This window comes from Ipomoea nil, unplaced genomic scaffold (assembly GCF_001879475.1).
Source record: "Ipomoea nil cultivar Tokyo-kokei standard unplaced genomic scaffold, Asagao_1.1 scaffold1509, whole genome shotgun sequence".
Taxonomy (NCBI): Eukaryota; Viridiplantae; Streptophyta; class Magnoliopsida; order Solanales; family Convolvulaceae; genus Ipomoea; species Ipomoea nil.
Window position 1 is genome coordinate 3,617,028 of NW_017617937.1, and position 17,809 is coordinate 3,634,836.

Genomic DNA, 17,809 nt, shown 5'->3' on the forward strand with positions numbered 1-17,809 from the left:
AAATATAAGTTAGTCTTTCAACATAGATAATTTATTGGACTTCTTAGTTTAAACTGGTCAACTATGTACAACCTAGGCTAGTTTTCTCATGCCGGTCATTACAATTAGTGCTATTAGATCTTTAATACAATTGTCAAATACTCATTAGTCATAGGTCATTATTTCCGCGAAGAAGAAATTTTAAAACCAAATACATTGAACAAAAAAAAAGAAAAAGTTAAGACCAAATACCTAGGAAGAAGTAATTAATCTCTTGTCGAGATGGGTAAGCTTAGCTTGGGTCAAACATTTCGTCATCATTTACCGAGCCTCCTCTCTGGCCTGCTCTCTTTTCGTTATTATTATTATTTTTAATTTTTAATTACATCAATATCTATATTGAGGGAAATATGAATAATTTAGTTAAATTTCGATCGAGTCTGCTCTATTTTTAATAATTATATTATGAACATGTTTTATTACAGAGGTTATGCCATGAAATCGTGTTCACCATTCATGGTGAACACGGTTCTAACGGTGTTAGTACACCGTTATCTTTTTTTTTTTTTTTAAATTAATTGTGTGACTTTTCTTCTTTATTTTCACATTTTTCGGTTTCACTTTAATTTGAGGTGAACAAAGATTTCGGACATTCATAAATTATGAATTCATGCCTGCACATTCACTTTGGAACCATGCCTACACATTCCTGTCCGAAATCACGGACATTCATAAATTATGAATCCATGGCTGCACATTCACTTTGGAACCATGCCTACACATTCACTTTGGAACCATGAGATTATGAATTTTCTGTTATAAGATTATGAATTTTCTGTTATGAGATTATGAATTTTCAGTTATGAGATTATGAATTTTCTGTTATGCGATTATGAATTTTCTGTTATGAGATTATGAATTTTCATTACATTCATAATTTCGGACATTCATAAATTATGAATTCATGCCTGCACATTCACTTTGGAACCATGCCTACATATTCCCGTCCGAAATCACGGACATTCATAAATTATGAATCCATGCCTGCACATTCACTTTGGAACCATGCCTACACATTCACTTTGGAACCATGAGATTATGAATTTTCTGTTATAAGATTATGAATTTTCTGTTATGTGATTATGAATTTTCAGTTGTGAGATTATGAATTTTCTGTTATGCGATTATGAATTTTCTGTTATGAGATTATGAACTTTCATAAAATTCATAATCTCATAACAGAAAATTCATAATTTGATCAAACGCGCGCCGTTAACTCCACATCCGCGAATTTTTTTTTTTTGGCCTAAAAACGACGTCATTTTGCCTTGTGTTCACCATTCTCGGTGGACACGATTCCATGGCATAATTTGCGGTTTTATTATGCCTACACACAACTTTGGGCTTGTTTTTAAGTGGCCATTTGCCCATTTTATAGTATAAATATTTTTAGGATTCACTTTTGATTTGAGTTAGGTCAAATTAAATTTGAGTTTTTTTAAGTTAGATGAAGATATTGATATATTATACGCCTAAAATTGATAATGGTGAATGAAAATTGATTCATAATGTATACCTATTTGAAATGAAATAATAGAGAACATTGGAATTGGTATGTGATTTTGCACTAGTATATACAATTTCCTATTTATGAGAGTTTAAATTTTAAAACATAAAGGCCTGTTTGGTAAAATAGTTAGCCTATCAGCTAATTTTGACTTATTTGACCACTATTAATTATTTGACTTGGTTAAAAAATTAATATAAATGTTTGGTTAATTAGCTTTTTGTAACTCCAAAATGTTAAAATTTAAAAAGCTACTCAAAGCAAATTTTTCGATTAACTTTTTGAGAAAAGAAATTATCCTAAACAGCTATTAGCTAATAACTAATTTACCAAACACTTTTCGACAATCAACTAATGTTATCAACTAGGTATAACCAATAATTAACTAAATAAGCTAATAGCTAACAACAATTTACCAAACAAGACCAAACTCTCTCTCGTGGAGGTGCAACACAAATCCTAAAATGAAATTGAAGCGGGCTCCTAGCACCCATTGAAGATTTGTCTTGCTTTATTGAGATTATTTCTAAGAATTTTAAATTTTTAACTATTTGTTTTTCCTATTTATCGGACTTATTTTCCAACAATAGTGAAAACAAATTTTAATAAAATTAACCAAGATTACCTTAGAATTTCTCGAAAACCACAGCAATCTGACATGAACTAACCCCCCCCCCCTCCCCTCCCCCCCCCCACCAAAAAAATAAAAAAAGTAAGTTGTTGGCAATGGGTAGAAACCTAAACCTACGTTTATACCTTCATAATGTAAGATCTTCTAGCTCGATGAGTGTAGGTGTTATGTCATTCTCTTAGAGGTTATGACATGTAGTATGTAATCACAAGTAATTAGACAGTAATATATATAAAAGAATCACAAGTAATTAGACACATAATTATGTGGACTATAAATATATATTAGGTACATTTTTAATATACTAAAAATACATTATTTGTGTATTGAAAATACATTATTTAATAGTATATATAAAATAATTTACTTTCAGTACTCAAATAATGTAATTTCAAAAAATGTACTTTATGTATATAAACAATGTATTTTTAGTATATTAAAAATGTACTTTTTATTTATGATCCACACAGCTGTGTGGACTACGGTTCATGTAATAATGATTGGCATAAAAGTGTCCAAATATTACTATTGTATTTATTTGGACCTAAAATTTGCATTGGACTGCACTGTAGTGGTAATTCAAGTCAAAGTCAAATATACAAAGCAATTAATCCCCTTAAAATCTAACTACTCTCATACAGGGAAATAAGTGAGTGAATGTATGGTTTGTGTATAAGCTCTACTTTCGTAATATCGAACACACTACAAAATCAAGCATGTGACCGAGATCCAAAAATCTGTTCATACCCCCAATTCACATAACAAATTAAACTCTAGAACATCCAAACATTTTCCTTTTATTCAATACAAATCAAATATGCATCAATATTATCAAGAAATCAACTGTTATATTGTGGAGCAGGGTCAACCATGTTCATGGTGGATTCTGTCTAAATTATGTACCTACAGTTAACATATTATATACCTTCAGTTAATAAATTATATACCTAATTATATACCTATTACAATTAACATATAATATACTTACAGTTAATAAATTATGTATCTATTATAATTAATGTATTATGTACATGTAATTAATATATTACATACCTTCAGTTAATAAATAATGCACATATTACAATTAACATATTATGTACCTTTCTTTTATTTACAGATATATAGAATGTTAACAGTAAGTACATAATCTGAATATTGTTTTGGACCAGAATTCACAATGCAAAGTCAACCATTCCTTGATCCATGGTATAATTTGTTGCAAGAAATCAAATCAAACCCAAGCTCTTGATTCTTAGCCACAAATGCAATGTAATTGAAAGAGATGAAGAAAGAAAACTTATTTATTAATACTTGAGATCCAAAGTTACAAAGTTCTTGAAAACATAATTGAAGCATAACAAGAAATCAACAATAATCTAAGTTAAACTAGCGCTAAAATTAAGTAGAAAATTAAAGGAAATTGGAGTGGGCTAAAAGGATGAAGAGTTGGGCTCAAAAATAGGTCAAAAAGTGTATAAATTAGGGCAAAGGTGCTAGGTCCTAGGTATAGCTACCCGTTGCCAAAAAATGGGAAAGATATTATTTTTAAATAAATAACCAATTTTATTTTATAATACTTAAATTTCATGTTTAACAATTATATTAATTATTGCTTTAATTTAATTTTTATATTGGACATTAATTTAATCATGCAATGTGCATTATATATAATTAGTAAACTAAAATGTAATAATAACCAATGATATTAGTCATTAGCTGAAATAGAAATTGTGTTGGTAGTATAAGTTGTATTAAGTGTTTGTTCTATGTGTTATTTGTGTCATACATATACTTCTTTCTAATTTTACATTTCACATTTTTCATTTTGACATTTTATTTAACATGTCTTTAACTGTAATTAAAAAAATTGTTAATGAATAAACGACATTAAATGCATTTCTTTAGGTAAACTATACATACATAACTTTTATTTATTTTAAAAAATTCACTTTAAAAAAAAAAAGTTTACCTTTCATTCTTATCTTACTAATTTACTTGATGTATGTAGAATATATGCTTTATTGTCTTATTGCCAACAAAATATTATTATTTTATTTATTATGATATCAACGTAACGTACACAATTCACGTATATATACTTCCACTCAAAAGTCAAAATAACAAAATACACGTAAATTTCAATCATATATAACATGAGCGCACCATAAATAGGGCGGTTTATTTATTAATATTAACTAATTGATTCTCTAGTTGTTATCATACCAAAATCGTGATTGGAGATATTTAATCACTTTGTCATCAACTTGGAATGCTTTGGTGAGAACATCTGGGTTGATTGGTGGATCAGAACCGAAAACAGCATTGGCAATTGTAATCACTCCTGGATTTTGACTGCTTAAACTAGCAAATGCAACGGCGTCGGACTTTCCTATGTTCAACTGGAAATGAATAAGACCTTTTGGGAATATATAAACATCTCCGGGATGTAATATCTGGGCAAATAGTTTATTCTTTCCTTGTGGTGGATTAGAAAGAACAAACCCAACGTAGAGGGTGCCTTCCAAGACAACGAGGACTTCAGTTGCTCTTGGGTGGGTGTGGGGAGGATTGAGACCGTAAGGTGCAAAATCAATACGAGCTATTGAAATGCCAAGAGTATTTAGTCCCGGTAAATTGTTAACATTCACAGCCGTAACCTTAGACCCGAGTGGATTTGATGTGTTTCCAGGTTTATTAAGACCCTGAAAAAGGAAGTCACCAGCATTGACATCATTTGGATTCTTGCAAAACTTTCCATTCACAAACACTGCAATGACAAATAATAAAGAAACAAATTTAAAAAAGAGTTACGTTACAGCATATATATGGTACATATATATAATGTTTGAAGTAAATGTAATGTATATATAATAACACAACATAAATATAATAAAGCCCAAGTTTGGATATACTTACAAACATCATTGGGATCATCAATTGCAACGCAGAAATCCTGCAAAGGATCGGGGTCTGAAGCATTGGCAAATGAAGATGCCAAAGCCATAACAACAATGGTGATGAAAAAGAACCTAAGAGGCATGTTTAGCAGAGAAGAATAGAGTAATAGAAGCTAAAACTTGCTGAAGTGGTGAGAAACTAAGCATGGGAGGGGTGGCTATTTATAGCTGTCTTCTTTAGACTTGGTCCCCAATTTATTATAAAAAAAGAGTAACTCATTTAGCCAAGTTCCGATAATTCTACTCTTTTCTTCTTTTTTTTTTTTTTTTTTTTTTTTTTTTTTTTTTTTTAAATTTTATCATCAAGGCAAAAATACCTTAATCGATCGATCACCAACTACCTACTCAACGTAGCAACCTTTCTCAATTTGAGAATACCCTTCTTATCATCCAAATAATCCCCTCTAGGGGCGCAACTGTTAGAAAATGGACATAAAAATTGACATTTTGAAACTTTATTTTGAACGGGTGTTATTAGGTGAAAGCTAGCTTGGCCAGGGCCGAGTTAATTTTATTGAAACATGATGTTGACTATTGCACAAGTATAAGATCAAAAATAAAGTTGTGTCTACACTATTAATTATTCTATCCGTGCCATTTTATATGTCTTAAAATTAGTTCATTGTGACCAGTTTAGGAATTAATTATAATTCATTCCATTTTATTTTTTTAAGAATTAACTACGTAATCACAAGTGATTATTTCTAGTTTAATTTAATGGCGAGTTATGGAGGTTATAATTTGATTTTTAATCAGATGTTTAATGCTAATTATTTAAACATCTCCGGTAAAAATCTTTTGTCACGGCTGAAAATTATAAAATTTCCGACCACCTGAAAGTGATCTTAAATCGAGTGGAAAGTCTTGTTCCGATCACTTTTGGTATCCGGAAAAACTTTTATTGCTATTTCCGACCACTTTTTGCTTTCGACTTGATTTAAATCACTTTTAGGTGGTCAGAAATTTTATAATTTCCAGCAGTGTGTTGAGCAGATTGTTTTGGAGCTGATTTTTTTTTTTTTTTTTTTTTTGGAGCTGATTTTAAACACTTCAAAATCCTTTTTATTTCCCTTCCTCTCAAAAATATTTTTCTTGAAATTTTTGCCAACACTTCCTATAAATTTTGAAGTGCTCTCTTGTTGTTCTAGTTCGCCGAGAATAATATAGCTTGAGTGTTCAACTATATTACTATAATCAATTCTATCCTGTGAGACTGGTGCTATAATGAACCTTTGCTAACACCTTTCGAAGATAGCGCATCAATTTTAAGGAGATTGTGCGTTACACACGACTTAAATTTTCGTTAATTTCATTCTTTTGCCTTTGACTATATTTTCTAAAATTTAAAATCCCGTTATTTTATTTATAGTTAGTTTTATGTAAATTTATTTTTATGGACTTAATCATCCCTACATAAGAAAATACTAAAACCAGAATCACCTAATGGACTGTTGAGTTATCGTGATTAACCCTTTTACTATCATGCCAAACCCGGGTGTTAAACCTCGGGGGTGAGAGAATAGGGCAAGAAAATACTAAAACCAAATAATACCTAAGAAAAGCTAATCTTAACTGCTACATGGAACAATTGTCAAGATGGGTAAGCTTGGGTCAAACTAACATTTCCTGCTCTTTTTTTTTTTTCTTTCTTTCTTATTTTTTTTCTCCATTATTCTACTAATTTTCATATTTTGTAGAATAAAATGATTTTAATCTTGATCGGGTCAGTTTTTTTTTCATTGGTTGGTTGTTGTTGATTAAGATGAGGTGTTAGCATTTATTAAATTACTTACTTGGCTCATCTATATATATTCTTTGTTGATGGACTCAAACTACTTTCTGCACCAATCTCCAATGCAAGAACGGTAAGAGTTCTCAATACTAGGATGCTATATTTATATATGTTCGTGTGAAAAGATTGATATTATTTCTTATGTAATTGTTTTTTAAAACAATTGAGATAAAAACACAAAACATAGATATATAATGTAGACATACTTTCACTATTAGTCAAAATAACAAAATGCAATATATCAGTATAAATTTCAATCATAACATGAGCGCACCATATAGATAGGGCGGTTTATTTACTAAAAATATTAATAATTATGTATCCAGAGAAGGAAGAACCTTCCGTATGAATCAGCTTTGATACTAGTTGTTGTCGTACCAAAATTGTGATTGGAGGTACTTAATCACTTTGTCATCGACTTGGAATGCTTTAGTGAGAACATCTGGGTTGATGGGTGGATCAGATCCGAAAACAGCATTGGCAATTGTGATCACTCCTGGATTTTGGCTACTGAGACCAGCAAATGCAATGGCTTTGGTCTTTCCTACGTTGAATTGGAAGTGAATGAGGCCTTCAGGGAATACAAATACATCTCCGGGATATAATGTCTTAGTAAATAGCTTGTTCTTCATTCCTGGTGGCGGGTTAGAAAGAACGAATCCAACGTAAAGGGTACCCTCCAAGACAGCAAGGACTTCAGTTGCTCTAGGGTGGGTGTGGGGAGGGTTGAGGCCATAGGGTGCAAAATCAATACGAGCTAGTGAAATGCCGAGAGTATTTAGTCCTGCTAGATTGTCCACATTCACAGGTGTGACCTTAGAACCAAGCGGATTTTTCGTATTTCCAGGCTTATTAAGACCTCGGAAAAGGAAGTCATCAGCTTTGACATCATCTGGATTCTTGCAAAACTTTCCATTCACGAACACTGCAAACAAAAAGGGTTACGCGTTACATTAAGAAAGCTAGCCTAGTATAAGAAAATGGTTTGAGACAAATTTTCTTGGATATATACTTACATGCATCTTTGGGATCATTAATTGCAACACAGAAATCCTGCAAAGGGGAGGGATCTGATGCATTGGCAAATGATGATGCCAAAGCCATAATGGCAATGGTGACCAAAAGTAACCTAAGAGCCATGTTTAGGAGAAAAGAATGAAGTTAGAGAAGATAAAACTTGTTGAAGTGGTGAGGAACTAAGCATGAGAGGAGTGGCTATTTATAGCTATTTCATCTTAGACTTAGTCTCCAATTTATAAGTATAATATGAGGATTTGGTATTCTTATGGATTACTAATTCAATTCCTTTTTCTTTAAGTCTTGATGGGTTTTTGATGTTTTGTAATCTCTCATTACCAACTACAAGAGTTGTCAATTTGAACAAGCATCATCTCTACAACAGTGCACTTGTCTTTGAATTGGTCATTTGTTAGATTGGAACTACTCTCCGGCTTGCAAAATTCAATATTTTATTAGCTGCATGCTAAGTATATCAATAACTCTCAAATCAAATGGTAACCCTAACGGTAAGAATTAATTGCAAGTAGTTAGCTGCTTTTGTTTTCTTTTCTTCCGAAAGAGAAAGTTCACAGCCTAGACAAGCATAGGTTGCTCATATATAGCTGACTGTTTCAGATCAAGCTAAGAAGGCAAATAGATAGTCCACACAAAAAAAAATTGAACTTAAACTTTATGATTACTAAACTAACTACCTGATCAATATGGTTGGGATTGCACCCATCTTTTTTTTTTTTTTTTTTTTTTTTAAATTCTTACCGGCAAAAGTTGTAAAATATACCTCCAACTTTGCAAGGCTTTGATAGATTTAGTGTTATGCGAAGAACGATAGGTTAAGGTAAATTTGGGGTTGTTATACCATGGACTAAGGTTCACCATGCAAGGTGGATTTTAGTCCTAAACGACGTATAAGTTGTGTATTTTTAATATTGGAATTGTGATCTTTTAGAATATATATTGTGTTTCTAAGTCAAAACACATAGCAGTTATAGAAGAGAATTTGTGAGTACAATACAGAGTCATCAAATCCTAATCTGTTAATATTGTGTGACTGCAGTATTTGAAAGGAACTTCTGAATACAAAACAAGGTAATCAATTACATATATGTTAACATTGTGTGTTCGTAGTATACAAATTGTGAATTTTTAAAAGGTAAATTATGAACATTTAGTATGTAAATTGTGAATATTTGGATTGAGGTCCATCTTGCAAGGTGAACCCGGGTCCACAGGATAATTTGCGGTAAATTAGGAGTAAAAATAATGTATAGTATTAAAATATTCATGGAAATCTCTAACTTGTCTTCTATTTTTGTTTTATGAAAAGAAAAAATGTCACAATCTTGCAAAATTGATTGCATATTATATTCTACAACTTTTGATAACAATAGATCTAGACAATTAATTATGAATAATAAACCAACATAGGGACTAATAAAAAAATACTTGTTTTCCTTAAATAAATTTATTGTTAACTTGTTTCAAAAAATAATAATAATAATTCATAACTAACTAAAACATATTGTTTCATCAAGAAGCTAGAGTATAAGAAATTATAAACCATTGATGCATTATTTACAACGAGTTATGAAACATTCAAGCGGTGGCCTAGAAGAAACATTCATAATTGATGGTTTTTGAAAGTTCACCAAAGATTATGAGTGCCCATTATTTGAAAATATTGCACCAAGTTGTGACATCAAAGTAATAAATCCTTGAAATAAGGTTATATATGTTTGAAAATAGAGTTATCCATTAAGGTTGCGTAGGGATCAGGTACATTATACTTAATTTCTAGAATAGATCTATCAATAAATATAATATTTATTGTAATAAATTATACTTATTACAAATTGTTGGGGGTAACTTGGAGAGATGAGTCTAGCATCCTGTCATCAAAACATTTCGCTAACTATCGGGGCCACTCCAACCAAGTTCTGTTGGGTACGACCCCAATCAAGTTGGTCAGGTTGTTGACTTAATAACTGCAAGGTTGCAAGTTAGACTCTCAACATGAGCAGCTTATTAGGCTTCTTGATTTGAACCAGTCAACTATGAGCAACTTACCCTAGTTACCTCGTGGTCATTTGCCAATTAGAGTCATAAAGCGAGATTTATTCAATGTGGATAGTGACTACGAATTTCTTTCATCAGTACTCAAAAAAAAAAAAATGATACTCACCGTTATATAAGTATAATGAAATAAAGTTATATATTTATTATTAGTTACAACTGGTAAACGCGTAATTTTTAACATTTGATATCACAAGTACCATTACTTATACGGAAAATTATTGTGTGAAAAGTTAACTTCTCAGATATATGATCTGAGAAGTGTATTCCACTTTTCGGTAAGTAACCTTTCGGAAATTTACTTTCCAGATAAGTGACTTTTAAATTTGGAACTTTTCAGTACTTCGCAACCTTGCAGAATTTATTTTCTAAGTAAGTTACTTTTCGATCTAAATCCTTTCGGTTCACGACTTTGTGGTCTGGTCTGGGCAAGTGACCTTGTGGTCTAGATGTACCTTTTGGGTATACTTCGCACTTTTACCTTGTAAAATTAGTTCATTCAGATCAGTTTAGAAATTAATTTTAATTCATTCTAATTTATTTTTCTAAGAATTAACTATGTAACCACATGTGCTTATTTCTAGTTTAATTGCCAATTAATGGAGGTTATAATTTGATTTTTAATCAGATGATTAATGCAATTTATTTGAACATCTCCAGTAAAAATCTTGTGTTTGGTAGATTGTTTTGGAGCTGATTTCGAACACTTCAAAATCCTTTTTATTTCCCTTCCTCTCAAAAATCTTTTTCTTGAAATTTTCGCCAAACACTTCCGATAAATTTCGAAGTGCTCTCCTGTTGTTCTAGTTCGATGAGAATAATATACCTTGAGTGTTCAACTATATTATTATAATCAATATTATCATGTGAGACTAATGCTATAACGCACCTAACACCTTCTGGAGGTAGTAAATCAGTTTTAAGGAGAGTGTGTGTTACACATGACTTGAATTTTTGTTGATTTCATTCTTTTGCCTTTGGAAATATTTTCTAAAATTTAAATCCCGTTATTTTATTTATATTTTTATGTAAATTTATTTTTATCAGCTTATTCATCCTTACATAAAAATTTACTAAAACCTGAATCATCTAATGGGCTACTGAGTTATCGTGATTATATTAACCCCTTCACTATCATATCAAATTTGAACCTTGGGGTGAAAGAATAGATAGAGCAAGAAAATACTAAAACCAAATACCTAAGTAAAGCTAATCTTAACTGCTACATGGAACAATTGTCAAGATGGGTAAACTTGGGTTAAACATTTCCTGCTCTTTTTTTTCTCCATTCTACTAATTTTCATATTTTCTAGAATAAAATGAATTTAACCGAATCTTGATCGGTTTTTTTTTTTTTTTTTTTTTTGTTTTTTTGTTTTTTTGTTTTTAATTCATTGGTTGTTTTTTGTTTATTAAGATTAAGATGAGGAGTTAGCATTTATTAAATTAATTACTTGGCTCATCTATATATATGATCGTGTGAATTAGTTTGTTGAGTCAAATTACTTCTTGCACCAATCTCCAATGCATGAAGAGTAAAAGTTCTCAAGATTAGGGTGCAATCTTTATATATGTTCGTGTGAAAAAATTGATACTATTTCTTATGTAATTGTTTTTTTAAAACAATTGAGAAAAAAAAATACAAAGAGATATAACGTAAACTTTCACTAAAAGTCAAAATAACAAAATACAATATATGAATATAAATTTCAATCATAACATGAGCGCACCATATAGCTAGGGCGGTTTATTTATTAAAAATATTAATAATTTTGTATCCAGAGAAGGAAGAACCTTCAGTATATATGTATAAGCTTTGATTCTAGTTGTTGTCGTACCAAAATTGTGATTGGAGGTACTTAATCACTTTGTCATCGACTTGGAATGCTTTAGTGAGAACATCTGGGTTGATGGGTGGATCAGATCCGAAAACAGCATTGGCAATTGTGATCACTCCTGGATTTTGGCTACTTAGACCAGCAAATGCAATGGCTTTGGTCTTTCCTACGTTGAACTGGAAGTGAATGAGGCCTTCAGGGAATACAAACACATCTCCGGGATATAATGTTTTAGTAAAGAGTTTGTTCTTCATTCCTGGTGGCGGGTTAGAAAGAACGAATCCAACGTAGAGGGTACCCTTCAAGACAGTAAGGACTTCAGTTGCTCTAGGGTGGGTGTGGGGAGGGTTGAGGCCATAGGGTGCAAAATCAATACGAGCTAGTGAAATGCCAAGAGTATTTAGTCCTGCTAGATTGTCCACATTCACAGGCGTGACCTTAGAACCAAGCGGATTTGACGTGTTTCCAGGCTTATTAAGGCCTCGGAAAAGGAAGTCATCAGCTTTGACATCATTTGGATTCTTGCAAAACTTTCCATTCACGAACACTTCAAACAAAAATAAATTAACAAAAAGGGGTTATTTTACAATAAGAAAGTTAGCCTATTAAAAGAAAATGGGTTGAAACAGTTTTCTTGGATAATACTTACAGGCATCCTTGGGATCATCAATTGCAACACAGAAATCCTGCAATGGGGAGGGATCTGATGCATTGACAAATGATGATGCCAAAGCCATAATGGAGATGGTGACCAAAAGTAACCTAAAAGCCATGTTTATGAGAAAAGAATGGAGTTAGAGGTAGATAGAAGGTAAAACTTGTTGAAGTGGTGAGGAACTAAGCATGAGAGGAGTAGCTATTTATAGCAATTTCATCTTAGACTTAGTCTCCAATTTATAAGTTTGTGAGGATTTGGTATTCTTATGGATTACTAATTCAATTCCTTTTTCTTTAAGTCTTGATGGCTTACTAATTCAATAAATTAATTCTTAACTTGTTTCAAAATAATAATAATAATAATAATAATAATAATAATAATAATAATAATAATAATAATTTTTAACTAACTAAAACACATTGTTTCATCAAGAAGCTAGAGTATAAGAAATTATAAATCATTCATGCATTATTTACAATGAGTTATGAAACATTCAAGCGGCCGCCTAGAAGAAACATTCATAATTGATGGTTTTTGAAAGTTCACCAAAGATTATTATGAGTGCCCATTTGAAAATATTGCACCAAGTTGTGACATCAAAGTAATAAATCCTTTAAATAAGGTTATATATGTTTGAAAATAGAGTTATCCATTAAGGTTGCATATGGATCAGGTACATTATACTTAATTTCTAGAATTGATTTATCAATAAATATAATATTTATTGCAATAAATTACACTTATTACAAATTGTTGGGTAGAGAGATGAGTCCAACATGCTACCATCGAACCATAGCGTTAATTGTTGGGGCAACTTGAACCAAGCTCTGTTAGATTTTGTTGGGAACGGTCCCAATTAACAAGTTGTTAATTTGATAATCACAAAATTACAAATTAACATCTTAACATGAACAATCTATTGAGTTTCTTGATTTTAACTGATCAATTGTGAATGGACAACCTATGTTAGTTTATTACCTCGTGTTGGCCTGGTCATTTAGTGCTATTTGATCTTTAATACATTTGTCAAATATGCATAATCATTATTTCCGCGAAGAAGAAATTTTAAAACCAAATACATAGAAAAAAAAAAAAAAAAAAAGTTAAGACCAAATACCTAGGAAGAAGTTATCTCTTGTCGAGATGGGTAAGCTTGGGTCAAACATTTCGTCATCATTTACCGATTTTCCGTTATTATTATTAGAGCAAATTACACTTTTGGTCCTGTGACTATTAGGGGTGTGTTAATTTGGGTACGTGACTTTTAAAACTAACAATTTAGTCCTTTAACTATCATTTTTTTAGCAGATTTGGTCCTCCTGGCCAAATTGCTGGTGGAATTTGGCCGGAAAGACATTCGAATTTTTAAATCAAATATTAGTGGGGGTAATTCGGTCTTTTTAATTGTAAAAAAAATAGCGTTTTATTTAAAAATTTGAACGTCTTTCCGGCCAAATTCCACCGGCAATTTGGCCTGGAGGACCAAATCTGCTAAAAAAATGATAGTTAAAGGACTAAATTGTTAGTTTTAAAAGTCACGTACTCAAATTAACACACCCCCAATAGTCACAGGACCAAAAGTGTAATTTGCTCTTATTATTATTTTTTAATTACATCGATATCTATATTGAGGGAAATATGAATAATTTAGTTAAATTTTGATCTAGTGTGCTCTATTTTTTAATCATTATATTATTCTTTTTAATTTTCACCGCTATGACCAGTTAAGCTGCCTATGCAGGCTTAATCATTATATGAGTTAATACCCAAAATCGTCCTCGACTATAGTGGTTTTTCTCAATTTCGTCCTAAACGACTTTGGTGACCTAATATCGTCCCAGACTTTTGTGTTTCGCTCAATTTAGTCCTCCATTTGTTATTCTGTCAAATTGGTGTTAAATTAAGGGACAATTCAGTAATGTCAATATTGATCTCTCTTTACTTTCAACTTGTGAAGTGCGAAATTCCTCTTTCTTGTACGAATTACACCCAGAATTACTCCCGGACCTGCAAATCAAATTTTATATTCGCAGTTTTAAGAGTAATTCTGGGAGTAATTCGTAAAAAAAAAAGGATTTCGCAGTTCAAATGTCTATGAGTAAAGAGATGCCAATATTAAAATTACTGAATTGTCTATTTATTTAACACCAAATGGACATAATAACAAATGAGGGACTAAATTGAGCAAAAACACAAAAGTCTGGGACTAAATTGAGCGAAACACAAAAGTCTGGGACGATATTAGGTCACCAAAGTCGTTTAGGACGAAATTGAGAAAACCCACTATAGTCGAGGACGATTTTGCGTATTAACTCATCATTATATTATGAACATGTTTTATTATGCCTACACAACTTTGGGCTTATTTTTAAGTGGTCATTTTGTGGTATAAATATTTTTGGGATTCATTTTTGCTTTAAATTAGGTCAAAATGGATTCATGTTCTTTTAATTTAGACAAATATATATATATATATATATATATATATATATATATATATATATATATATATATATATATATATATATATATATATAGTTGTGTTCATTTGTAATAATATACTTTTAAGGGATAATGGTCAAATAGACCCTCCAGGCTCCAACTATATATACCTAAGTGCAATTAGCCCCTCAAGCTAAAAAAAAAAAAAAAAAAAAAAAAAAAAAAAAAACTCTTAAATTCATTAAAAATGTGCAATTATCCTTTTTAACAGGTTACTAAAAAGTAACCAAGTTTTTTTTTTTTTTTGGAAAAAAAAAGTAACCAAGTTAAGTTTACATGCTTGACATTTACATGACATTTTATTTAAATATTTTTTAAAAAAAATTAAAAGCAAAGTCGTCAGAATTCGTCCGTTCGTAATTGCCGACGGTAGATAAGTCGCCAGATTCGACACTAGGCAGAAAACCTCGCTGGGTTCTCTTCTCCGTTCATGGAGAAGCTCACTAGCTTCTCCGTGTACGGAGAAGAGAAGTCAGCAAGCTTCTCCGTTTGGAAGGAAAAGCTCTGGCATTTCGTCCCTTGACTTTTTCCTGAAGTGTCCTTTTCCTTAATCACAACCTTGAATTCCATGGGAGCATTAAGGACGAGCTCACTTAGATTTTTATATTTTAAGAGTATAATTACACTTGGAAATTTATTTTTTCGTATGAGCTTATATTCTTTTATTAATATTTTTAAGTCAAATGAAAATTATTCTTTTATATTACACTAACTACACATTTTTTATTTTTATAAATTTTTTATATTTTAACAATTACACTTATTTTCATATAATTTTTCTAATATTTTATTAACACAGTATAACTTAAATTTTACAAGTCATTTCTCGTGCATCGCACGAGTATCACACTAGTTATAATAACAACACAAGAGGGGATACAACATAACGTGATACATGTAAATACACTCAAAGTCAAAATAACAAAATACACGTAAACTTCAATCATATATAACATTGCACACCAAAGGTAGGGCGGCTTATTTATTAATATTAATCAGTTCCCTGGTTGTTATCATACCAAAATCGTGATTGGAGATATTTAATCACTTTGTCGTCAACTTGAAATGCTTTGGTGAGAACATCTGGGTTGATTGGTGGATCAGAACCGAAAACGGCGTTGGCAATTGTAATCACTCCTGGATTTTGACTGCTTAAACTAGCAAATGCAACGGCGTCGGACTTTCCTATGTTCAACTGGAAATGAATAAGACCTTTTGGGAATATATAAACATCTCCGGGATGTAATATCTGGGCAAATAGTTTATTCTTTCCTTGTGGTGGATTAGAAAGAACAAACCCAACGTAGAGGGTGCCTTCCAAGACAACGAGGACTTCAGTTGCTCTAGGGTGGGTGTGGGGAGGGTTGAGACCGTAGGGTGCAAAATCAATACGAGCTATTGAAATGCCAAGAGTATTAAGTCCGGGTAAATTGTTAACATTCACAGCCGTAACATTGGACCCGAGTGGGTTTGATGTGTTTCCAGGTCTATTAAGACCCCGAAAAGTGAAGTCACCAGCATTGGCATCATTCGGATTCTTGCAGAACTTTCCATTCACGAACACTGCAATGACAAATAATAAATAAACAAAAAAGAGTTACGTTACAACATATGGTACATATATATATATATATATATATATATATATATATATATAATGTAATGTATATATAATAACATAACAGAAATATAATAAAGCCCAAGTTTGGATTCTTACAAACATGGTAGGGATCTTCAATTGCAACGCAGATATCCTGCAAAGGATCGGGATCTGCAGCATTGGCAAATGAAGATGCCAAAGCCATAACAACAATGGCGATGAAAAAGAACCTAAGAGCCATATATGTTTAGCAGAGAATTGAAGAATAAGTAAGTGGTGGGAAACTAAGCATGGGAGGGGTGGCTATTTATAGCTGTCTTCTTAGACTTATTAGGTTCCCAATTTATTATAAAAAAAGAGTGACTCACTTAGCCAAGTTCCGATAAGTCTACTCATTTTCTTTATCATCAAGGAAAAAAATACATTAATCGCCAACTACCTACTCAACGTAGCAACGTAACCTTTCTCAATTTGAGAATACCCATCTTATCAAATCATCCAAATAATCCCCTCTAGGGGCGCAACTGTTAGAAAATGGACATAAAATTGACGTTTGAAACTTTATTTTGAATATGGGTGTTATTAGGTGCAGTGAAAGCTAGCTTGGCAAGGGCAGAGTTCAACGTGATGTTGACTATTGTGCAAGTATAAGAAAATAAAGTTGTATGTATCTACACTGTTAGCTCTAACTTTTGGCGTAGTAATAAACACTTAATCTTCATAAATACTTAGTGAAATCCTTCATTTGGTTAAGGAGAAAAAGTGGAGTTGGGATTTACCCGAACTATTATAAATCTCTTTCTCTATAGTTCACACTTTATTTAATTATCTAATGATCCATACTACACACTCCATTATAGACCTTGTAGTCCAGGGACACCAAGTTACTCCCTCATAAGGGAAGGTTGTGGGTTCTCGCCTCAGTGGCGGCGATATTGGTCGTGTGCTTCTTTTGGTTGAAAAAATAGTTATGAACAGATATTACATTGTAATAGAGTTAATATTATTTTTTTTTAACTCTATTTTTTCAAAAGTAAAAATAGTTCTTTTAGTTACCCGGGACCCATAGTATGTGGCAATTAAGTCATCATTCAAGAATACTTTTTGGGGCATAGTTTGAACTGAAATAATTCCTTGTGGATGTTCTGTATTTTTTTTCTAATTTTTTTAATTAACTTACAATTAAATTTAAAAA

At 31.6% G+C, this 17,809-nt stretch overlaps 4 protein-coding genes across 4 annotated transcripts; all 4 read right to left on the reverse strand.

The window, feature by feature from the left end:
• Positions 1-4,254: 4,254 nt before the first annotated feature.
• LOC109189052 (germin-like protein subfamily 1 member 16) lies at positions 4,255-5,279 on the reverse strand. Its single transcript, XM_019339755.1, has 2 exons — positions 5,094-5,279; positions 4,255-4,944 (listed from the first exon to the last, which is right to left on the reverse strand). Exons 1-2 carry the CDS (start codon positions 5,215-5,217, stop codon positions 4,385-4,387), a joined length of 684 nt encoding a protein of 227 aa, XP_019195300.1. The 5' UTR covers positions 5,218-5,279; the 3' UTR covers positions 4,255-4,384.
• Positions 5,280-7,114: 1,835 nt separating this feature from the next.
• Positions 7,115-8,121, reverse strand: LOC109189050 (germin-like protein subfamily 1 member 13). Its single transcript, XM_019339753.1, has 2 exons — positions 7,943-8,121; positions 7,115-7,851 (listed from the first exon to the last, which is right to left on the reverse strand). Exons 1-2 carry the CDS (start codon positions 8,064-8,066, stop codon positions 7,289-7,291), a joined length of 687 nt encoding a protein of 228 aa, XP_019195298.1. The 5' UTR covers positions 8,067-8,121; the 3' UTR covers positions 7,115-7,288.
• A 3,563-nt stretch (positions 8,122-11,684) lies between these two features.
• Positions 11,685-12,654, reverse strand: LOC109189051 (germin-like protein subfamily 1 member 13). Its single transcript, XM_019339754.1, has 2 exons — positions 12,504-12,654; positions 11,685-12,401 (listed from the first exon to the last, which is right to left on the reverse strand). Exons 1-2 carry the CDS (start codon positions 12,625-12,627, stop codon positions 11,839-11,841), a joined length of 687 nt encoding a protein of 228 aa, XP_019195299.1. The 5' UTR covers positions 12,628-12,654; the 3' UTR covers positions 11,685-11,838.
• Positions 12,655-15,819: 3,165 nt separating this feature from the next.
• Positions 15,820-16,900, reverse strand: LOC109189043 (germin-like protein subfamily 1 member 13). Its single transcript, XM_019339745.1, has 2 exons — positions 16,732-16,900; positions 15,820-16,577 (listed from the first exon to the last, which is right to left on the reverse strand). Exons 1-2 carry the CDS (start codon positions 16,853-16,855, stop codon positions 16,006-16,008), a joined length of 696 nt encoding a protein of 231 aa, XP_019195290.1. The 5' UTR covers positions 16,856-16,900; the 3' UTR covers positions 15,820-16,005.
• Positions 16,901-17,809: the final 909 nt, after the last annotated feature.

Excerpts from the sequence above, each read along its gene's own strand:
- LOC109189052 (XM_019339755.1), bottom strand. The coding sequence starts at position 5,217 with ATGCCTCTTAGGTTCTTTTTCATCACCATTGTTGTTATGGCTTTGGCA. Across the intron at positions 4,945-5,093 it reads TGATGATCCCAATGATGTTT|TGTTTGTGAATGGAAAGTTT; the intron begins GTAAGTATATCC and ends TTGTCATTGCAG.
- LOC109189050 (XM_019339753.1), bottom strand. The coding sequence starts at position 8,066 with ATGGCTCTTAGGTTACTTTTGGTCACCATTGCCATTATGGCTTTGGCA. Across the intron at positions 7,852-7,942 it reads TAATGATCCCAAAGATGCAT|TGTTCGTGAATGGAAAGTTT; the intron begins GTAAGTATATAT and ends TTTTGTTTGCAG.
- LOC109189051 (XM_019339754.1), bottom strand. The coding sequence starts at position 12,627 with ATGGCTTTTAGGTTACTTTTGGTCACCATCTCCATTATGGCTTTGGCA. Across the intron at positions 12,402-12,503 it reads TGATGATCCCAAGGATGCCT|TGTTCGTGAATGGAAAGTTT; the intron begins GTAAGTATTATC and ends TTTTGTTTGAAG.
- LOC109189043 (XM_019339745.1), bottom strand. The coding sequence starts at position 16,855 with ATGGCTCTTAGGTTCTTTTTCATCGCCATTGTTGTTATGGCTTTGGCA. Across the intron at positions 16,578-16,731 it reads TGAAGATCCCTACCATGTTT|TGTTCGTGAATGGAAAGTTC; the intron begins GTAAGAATCCAA and ends TTGTCATTGCAG.